We start from the raw sequence: 9,614 nt of genomic DNA, 5'->3' as shown, positions 1-9,614 counted from the left end.
CTTGTACATTTTTCTCAATACTGTTTTATTTAATTAAACAATTTCAGGCCTGATTCAACAGTATAAAATATACTGCTTTATAATATTTAATGCTTCTCTTTCAATGTGAATTAGTCACTTACAAAAAAAAAATCTTCCTTTACAGTGACCTTTAAACGACTACTTTGTAAAATAAATTCTGAAAAATAAAAAAATCAGAATGAAATAGTAACTTTTGAGATTTAGTGTACCTAGAAAATAGAGAATAATAAAACATATTTTTAACTTACAATTCCTATCAGTCAACCTCTCATTAAATCATATCTTTCACTGCCATATGCTAACACACAATCACTATAGCACACTTTAAAAAAATACTATACTTCAGGAGTTCATAATCTTCAAAAGGAGAGAACTGAAAACAGACACGACAGATAAAAAAGCAGTTATTGTAAAAAATGTCTACAAAATAATTACACACAATACTGCTAATATATTTCATAATATCAGTTCAATTTAGGTATCTCTGGAATATTTGCTTTCTTGTGGTTTTTAATAAGGTAATTGTTTATGGAATTAAGTTTATGAATAGAAAACTATTACACTTAAAAATTGTCATTTTCTTCCAACATTTCTTAAAGACGTGCAAAGTAAATAAAAGTTTTGATTTTAAGAGTCATATAATACTGCCACGATAACTAAAACATTCTTTACAATTAACAGAAATCTCAAGGAAAGCTCTCATACATTTTCCAAATTGGCAGATTTGAATAAAAGTATTTTTTTTAAACATACATTAACAACTTATGAAGATATATGACAATAAAAATGTGGCAATTTGTTCATGGCATAGATTCTACCTCCCACATTATTTTCCTTTTTGTATATTTTAGTCTACATACAACATTTAGAAGACAGCAATATAAAATAATTCACAAAAATATAAGAATCAGAGTAAACAAAACAGTGAGTTTGCCAACAGTTAACACATGGTTATTTGGCGAGAACAAATGGTCCTTCAATGAGATTCTTTTCAGATTAGGCATGCTAACATCAAACTTCTGTCTACAACCACAAAGCTGCATTAAATTTAAATCATTTGTTGTTGAGCCTTGTTACAGTTAATTCTAGTCATGTTTGGTTATATTAACCCAACAGAACTAATCAAACTTTCTATGTCAGCAAAAAAAAGAATTTTCACAGTCTCTTTAATCATGGTCCAATCCAACGTTTCTTTGGAAAACGTAATAAATTTCTTAAATAATTAACACTCAGACATGCGAATACTTAAATAAAGAAGAAATATGTCTTTAACAGATGTTTTATATAATTCATCCACTAGATAATAAAAACCTGATAGTATTAACTGCTTTTTACTTAAAACAAGGTCAAACAAAGATTTCAAACTTGAATGTGTGTTGTGCATTTAATGTCTTTACAATAAAAAAAGTGCAAGTTTAAACATTTCTCGATTTGAAATTCTTTCTTAACAGTATCTTGAAGATACAAGATTCAACTTCAAATGCATTTCTACTTGTAAGACTTAGCTGCCAACAATGAAGCTAGAACTAGTATTATAGACAAACAAAGATCTACAAGTAGATGATTATTTTCTTACTGACAGTGGCAATAATAATAATACCTAGCATCTAAAAACTGATGTAAAATCCAACAGTTATGAACTTGGAGCTTCTCAGAACTTTTTATTTATTTTTTACATTAGGGTAATATAAGTTATGAGGATCATTATACATGCTTATTGGTCTCTTGTTTTACTTTTCTTTCATGATTTTAGTCAGACTTACTATGAAAAACATTTCTGGGCACCATCATGAAACCTCCTTTGTATAATCGAAACAGGCTCAATCGGAGCCTACTTCGTAGGGTGATGTCGGCATGACAGAAACTTTAGAAGATCGATTAACCACAATCACAAAAGCTGATGAGTAATTAAACCATTTGGCAGATGAATTTGGTAAGTCTCACTTACTTGGAAAACACACAAAGGTGCTCTCATGTTTTTAAAAAGTCAATGTTTTGGGGAGTAATCCATGTTTGTATACAATCAACAGTCATTTACGAAATATGTAGTAGGGCCAACACATGGTAGACCCAGGAACTTCCACATTTAAGCACCGATGACCCGCAGAATTGACTCATATAAATATGTTTCCTGTACTATAACACAGCATTGCTACCTTTTCAATTTACGTTTCTCAACGGTGAACTGTTTACTGTATCTTTTTGACAAATCCTTGACAAACTCCTGTTTCAGTATCTTCAAACACCTATAGACAAAAGGTTAAGAAATTTTAGTTGCCATACATTTATAACAAATGACATACTTCATATGTGTATTAGCACATTAAATTAAACATGTGTTTTCAAATTCTTAACTGAATGATAGCTTTTGGTTACATGTTAATTACATACATTTCTGTATAAAAGTACTACATTATATGTGTACAACTATCAACTACTTAACAAACATCACTAAACTAGACTTAAAGTAAACACTATTATGCTAATGAAAGTAATTTAGCCAATACACTAGCTAAATTTGTCTTTCTGTTTCTCTTACACTGATTTAATGTTTTTGTGACAACTAGTATTTGCATGCTTTACTTGCATTTATTTTACTTTTAATACAAGATTTGTAGCTTAACATTGAAATTTTGTAAAAACATAATGAAAATATTTTAACTGCCAGATCATGAAAAAAAAAAAGAACATGTTTTTCAGACTTTAAAAATATTATTAATTACCCTTTACATTAATTTTCCCAATCAAGAATAATGTATGCTTTCTGAGTGGAAATCAACTTTTATACTGAAAGTCAGTTGCACCATTGCCCAGATTAAGCACAGAAAACAAGTTATATTACAGGGATGGGTTAAGATTTATTAAATTATTATATTTTCTTATAAAATAAATTTAAGTGATTTTGCTGAAATTTACAAGATTTTCCTGGAGACTAATTGGATAAATGCCTCTGATTTCTAAGTGCTATATTCAATGGGTATGAGAACAAGAGGACACAAGTGTAAGACTCTGAAAAAGCAGACTAATGGGATAAATGACTTATGGAATCAGTTTTTATCAACAGCAGTTGAGGTCATCAATTTGCAAGAGTTTTAGAGAGAAACTGATGCTTTATTGAAAATTAAAGGGAGGATTTACTTTTCCTTGTTTGGTGGGCAAGGATAATTTTGAGGGACCAAATGGATCCTTGTTATTCATAGATTATGTTATGTCTAAATTGTTTTAGACCGATATTTATTGGTTAATTTTGTCTGAATGCAAATGGAGAAACTGCAGTATAATGCTATACAGCTTGAAAGAATTAAGAATTATTAACAGAAGGAAGTTCAATTTTAACACTTACTTTCTGTACTGAGAACTTGACCTAAACTTGGCAATATCAAAACTTGGGGCATGTGGCATGTGCACAATGAAAGCATTAGGAAGCACAATGAATTCAAACCTGGAAAACAAAGAAATAAAACAATGTAACAAAAGACTGTTTCTAAATTAGTTTGGTTCACCAAGTTCTTGGCTAGAAAACAAATAAAACTTATTTTTACCTAAGAGATTCCTAATTCCATTATGGAGGACATTAAAATGTTATATGCTTGATAAAGTTTGGTTCACAGGCATCTTATGGCTAGGAACTGCAAATAGTACTTACCATAATAACAATAACTTGAATTAAATTACAATATGCAAAAAAAATGTTATTTACCAAACATTAAAGTTTTCTAAAACTCCTCTAATACCATGTTTTATTGTTGTTGTTTTTTATAGGTCCTTCTAAACCAACTGTTGCATTTCTAAATAAAAAACATAACTGTGTTATTCAAAGTTACTAGGATATTTAATAATGAATATACTTTGTATTTGTATTCCCAATACAATAAAAGGAACTTATTCAATAGATAGTCCTTGTCATTGTACCAAAATAAGCCTCAGATTACAAAGTAGTAACTGGTTTTTAGACTGTCTAATTATTAATAAGACTTTGTGCATAATTTTCATAAAGATATAGATGTATATCTTAGACTTAAATCACTTTTATGGTGAATGAAGTTTTGGAAAAAAATTAATTGCTTTGATTTGGATTTTGTTGTAGTATATAAAAGTATGAAACATTATGTTTTTAATTAACTTAAAAGAAATAATGTATTTATTTATTAATAATATTGAAGGATAAATTATGTTTTTGAATTAAAAACATTAAATCAGACTTTCAAAATGTAGTATTTTTCAACAGTACTATTTCACATAGGAAAAACATTAAGCAAGAAATAAAATACAGCATTAAGACACAGGAGGAGTCGACAGCTCATTCATGAAAGTTTAAGTTACATATAATACTAATAAACCTAGTGACAAAGTAAAATAAAAAAACAAGCAAATACATTAGAAAAGATCACTCTTATTTTACTAATGGAAATATTTCATTGTTACCATGGCATTACATTACTCCACCTGTAATCCCTCTCCCATGGTACACATTATGTCAGTAAACGAATGTATAAAATTCAACCTATTCTGCTACTCCGTGGAAGATGCTATATCACAATATAATTAACCAAAACATGTATCTCATTTCTTTATACCTTCTGACAAAAAAACAGACTTTCAAAGGTTTGAGCTAAGACTAGAAGCTATAAATACTAAACCCTCATCAAAATCCTATAAGCTGAGAAAAAGCAAAATAGATCACATTTTATTTATTAGTTTATGTGCCTTATTAACTTAAGTGATTTTTCACAGGTGATCAGTTTCTTACTCTGAAAGATTTATCATATAGTATTTATTTATACTTATAGCAAAAAAAATGCATTGAAAACACACATTTTTAATACACCTCAGTTAGTTCTACATTTTTCTACTTACAAAGCAATCTACATTAAAATTAATGTTTTTCTTTAGTATAGATTGTCAATAACTAAAATACTTTAGGAAATCAGAAACCTGAAAAATATTAACCTATCAGAGAGGTAATACAAACACATTACAATGAAATACAGAATAATAATCTTTCTTACATAATCAATAATTTTTAAACTGTTAACAACCATGAAACACTATAGCAAATTAAAGGTCTGAAAGATTAACTTGTTAGACAAGTAACAGATAAAAAAAAATTACACTGAAATACATAAAAGTAACAAATTTCTTTACCTCAAACAAACCAATTGTTGAATGGTCATAGGTTTTATTACAAGTATTTTTTAAAATAAGCAAAAAACCTGTCGTTACGTTCTCAAATCGTGAATACTTGCCCTTGTGCATAAAGTTCCATGATGTGAGACACTTTGTTCCATCCAAACCCCACAAAACGTCTATCATACTCGGGAATATCTCGGCGAACTACAATATACGGTTCAAAATCAGGTTCCCACAAAACTCTGTATGGAGTGGTAGCTGTTCTCCATTTGGCATAGTTAGTGGGACTATGTCCACGAGTCCACACATGATATCTAAGTTTTCAACAACAAGTATAAATGAATTATAATAATAATATCCTACCATAAACTATATAAACTACATAAGCATCTAGGTACGATTAAACTAGAACAACTTACAGCTGTACTTTCTAAGAGCAATAGGTATTTTTTGGGCTATGAGGTTGTAAAAAACAAACAAACATGATTCTTATTCATTCGCTAAAAAAAAACACCACATAAAATTCTGCATTTGAAGCTACAAGTGTTTATTTGAGTGGAATAAAATAATGTTGAATAAACAACATACCTAAATGTGAACAATGTACCCATATCCAACATGGAAAGAAGTTCAGCTTTGGACTTAGGAAAGGATAACCGGTATCGTTGGGTTTCAAATGCAGGAACAACAAGAGCCTAATGAGATTATCAAGTAACACCATTTAAGCCTACTACCATAAGCTAATTAAACTTTAAATTGCATCATGTAGGTGATCAATTATCATTAACACAGTAGTGGATGTCAACTATTTTCTGGCGAAAGATTCAAATGTTGAAACACATATTTATATAACTATTAGGTTCTCCACTAATACTTCAGTAATTATATACACACATAAACAAAATTGCTTGGTAATAAAATAAAGAAAAAAAATTCAATGATTTCAGGAGGATAAAGATGAACTTTAAATCATCTTAAGACAAGAAAAACACTTAATTGTTCGTCTTTCAGTTACAGATTTCGTTATGTAAAAAAATATATTAAATTATGGATTAAATAATGAATTTTCTGTGACAAAGATTGTCAAGAAACAAATTTGCATAATTACAAGGTTTTTAATAACAAAACACAATCCAGTAAAATGTCAAATGAGATCAAACCAATTCTATTATCAAACGTTCTAATGTAATCACTGAATGCTTCTCTACTGAATATATTCTGAGTGAACAAAATAACTCGGATAAAACAAGAAATTGTAAAGGATATACACAAGTGGAGCTGAAGTGACATTTTAAGTCCTCAGATATACTGTCAACTTTGTGCAATTTTTCTCTGATAATGCTAACAGACATTTTGAAATGAAAATAGTAAAATAATATCGTGATTACTTTTGGTATACACACACACACACACATTCTTTGATATAGTCTATAATCTGGTGTTAAATCATTTTTCTAACACTATAAATAATGCAGGAAACACAATTTATCAGGGAAACAGAGAATACTTAGGATAAATATAAGAAATAAATGGATAATTGTACCCAGGCATACATTCTTTGCAGTCTATCTTCAACAATGCAATATGTAAAAAAATGTAGCAACCTAATCAATGAAACAAAATTCAAGATTGCCTGTAAAAATAGAAAAATTGTTAACTTCTCTACAGCAAGTGCCTAGAGAAACAATTGACGAAACATAATAAAAAAAAATACTAACTTTCTTAGAAGACTCCAATCCCAGTGCTGAGACAGACTTTTTCAAATAGTCATACAATCCGTACATAGGTAAAAAGTCAATATCAGTAAGAAAAAGAAAAGGTGTCGTCACTTGTTGTAAGGCCACATTTCTTAGAAGATTCACTGGATAAAATGGCTGAAAAAACAAAACTCCTCTTATAAATTAAAAATCACACTGGAATTTGTTCTGAAAAACTGTACATCATTCAAAATTTAAAAACAGATTACATTAACTGTTAAATTACTTGAGTAAGAATCATGATACAAACATATTTCATGTGAGAATTAAATTTCACAATATGAAATAGTTGTTTTAAATATATTTTCTGCTAAAATCTACCTAATTTTACACATATTCAACTGCAATTTAGGCCAATTTTCAGGTATAATGGCAAAAAATTAAAAAATATTTTAAGTACATGCAACAAAATTATAGTCCCTGTTTTTTTTTTTATCACAGTACAAAATTGTGTTACCTAAAATGTTTAGGGATTACACAAAGGAAATTTGAGATTTTTGAGACGAGGAAAAGTATTTTTAATTTAACCATGAACATTACTTTGCACACAGACTATTCAAAACAAATAATCAATATATTCATTGACAAATCTTTATTTTATTAAAAATACTTGACTAAGATATATATAAGAGTTTTTGTACGTGAAAGACTTGTAATATTAACTGAAAGACTGCCAAATTTCATGAAGGTATACCGACTATATTGAGAGTTATAAGTATTAAATTTATAAAGACTTTAAACGAGTACAAAAATGTCAAATGGTTGGTCAAATTGAACGAGCCCATATTGAAAGTGTTAAACAAGGTTTTGAAAGTAGTTTAATCAGAGGTTTCTTGTAAACATTTAACAGAAAAAATTGAGAAGTGCTTAAACACAGTATATGAAAACCGTCAAGAAATAAAAGTATTAAATTAAAAATTTTTAATGTGATGTAAACATTGAAAATGACAATTTATGAAATAGAGAACATATCTAGAAATATAAAAAAGTAATATATAGTTCATATAAAAAGTATGCAAAACAGATATTAATATAAACTGACTTACCACTATTTTTCAGTGTTCTTTGTTAATTAAAATATCAAAAATTTCTTGCAGTTAAGTTAAATATAACCTTCAAGATTCCTATATCATTCACAACTTTGATGTTTATTATACAAAACATGACATTCAAAATTTATACTTTAAAAAAAAAAAACATTTTTACTCTATGAAGAAAAAAAAGAGGACAAACATTTTGAGCCATTCTTTAAAATAAATAAATATATATATATTCTTGCTATTTTTATTATGCAATATGATAATCAGTACTTATATTTTTAAACACGAAATATGAAGAACAAAACTTCAATAAACCACTAAAGGTGAAAAATAAAAAACTACTTACCCCTTCTCGGTACACAATATGATAACCAACATTTTTCCGGCTCTGAAGAATTTCTGAACTTAAGGTATAACTTAGAAACTGCTGAACTTCGGAGTCAGACATATACAGGGCTAAACTGATGGGGCCTGAAAATATATTTTAAAGCTCTGAAAAATAACTAATCAAAATGAATACAATTGCACTTTACATTCAGATTCCTCTGCTGTTAATGTGTTGCCGTATTTAAAAGTTTCCATTAACTTGGGAATGCAACTTTCTCTCTCTCTCTCTCTAAATGTGTGTTAAATTGGCTGACTGCCAATTAATAATTTGGCAATAGCTGGTATTGAACAGTTATTTTTAAAATTTTGATTACTATTATCATTAACTAATATCTTTATTGATAGCCTTTGAGGCAGCTTACAATGTGGACAGAGATATAAAACCTACTTGCACTTCATTTTGTTAACTGCCAGACCTGACAAATCACCATGCCAAGCCCACAGACCTGACAAGTTGGTGATTTGTCATATAATAAAGATGTAATAATTATGAAAACACAAAACAAGTCTGTAGCAATGACATTAAATCTGTTAAGCATCGTCACTGGAATGAGTTTTGCTGAATGTAAATAATGTATTTGGAAGGATACGAATTATTTTCTTCACCTTTCGTAAATTTATAATTACTGTTTATAACCATTTAAGTTCTGGCACAATGTGATGTTGTAGTGAACTGCTCCAGCTAATTACAGAACGAAAACATACTGAGTTGCCAAAGGTTAAGCACTAGTAGTAAATTATATGACATAAAGATGTAGAAATCATCAAATATTGTGGATAGTATGAAATGTGACATGATCATTGATTAGTTAAAAATTCATCTTTTTTTCTACCAATATTAAATATTTAGACAATATCAATTATGTTGATAGCTGATAAACTTATTATCAAATACTAAACTGATTAATCAACATATCCCAATATACCATTGTCATTATTGGTACTTGATTAAAACAATAAAATTGGAATTGTATCTTGAGTTAATTTTCTGAAAAAATTAAAGTTTAATTTGTAATTAAAACTTAGCATTTCCACCATACCAATATGACTGTCGCTTTTAAAGGCTTATTGCATGAGGTATGCAGCATACATGAATGCAGCTGATTTAATCATAATCATATTTAAGAGTAAAACATGATTTTTAAACCAATATGAGTGGATAAATATAATAGGTAGTTAACTAAACACAAAAGAAGAAATAGAAATATATATGTGTGTGTATGTGTGTTCCCCTAAGAAGTAATGCCTCACTAAAACAAGAGAGACATTTCCAAGAATG

The 9,614-nt window shown here is 28.6% G+C and overlaps 1 protein-coding gene across 6 annotated transcripts in view; it reads right to left on the bottom strand.

Moving 5' to 3' along the window:
- Positions 1 to 1,667: 1,667 nt before the first annotated feature.
- LOC106459086 (LARGE xylosyl- and glucuronyltransferase 1-like) overlaps positions 1,668 to 9,614 on the bottom strand; it is a 138,568-nt gene continuing 130,621 nt past the window's right edge. For all 6 annotated transcript variants that reach the window (XM_022385498.1, XM_013918670.2, XM_022385502.1 and 3 more), the window contains 6 exons: positions 8,295 to 8,419; positions 6,870 to 7,025; positions 5,740 to 5,846; positions 5,268 to 5,465; positions 3,365 to 3,463; positions 1,668 to 2,267 (listed from right to left, as the gene is read on the bottom strand). In XM_022385498.1, coding sequence (XP_022241206.1) covers positions 2,174 to 2,267; positions 3,365 to 3,463; positions 5,268 to 5,465; positions 5,740 to 5,846; positions 6,870 to 7,025; positions 8,295 to 8,419 — 779 coding nt within the window. In that variant the 3' untranslated portion in view covers positions 1,668 to 2,173. The remainder of the gene's footprint in view (positions 2,268 to 3,364; positions 3,464 to 5,267; positions 5,466 to 5,739; positions 5,847 to 6,869; positions 7,026 to 8,294; positions 8,420 to 9,614) is intronic.

Source organism: Limulus polyphemus, unplaced genomic scaffold, assembly GCF_000517525.1.
Source record: "Limulus polyphemus unplaced genomic scaffold, Limulus_polyphemus-2.1.2 Scaffold556, whole genome shotgun sequence".
NCBI classification, from domain to species: domain Eukaryota; kingdom Metazoa; phylum Arthropoda; class Merostomata; order Xiphosura; family Limulidae; genus Limulus; species Limulus polyphemus.
Note: the sequence above shows the minus strand (reverse complement) of the source record. Positions and strands in the feature narration are given on the sequence as shown.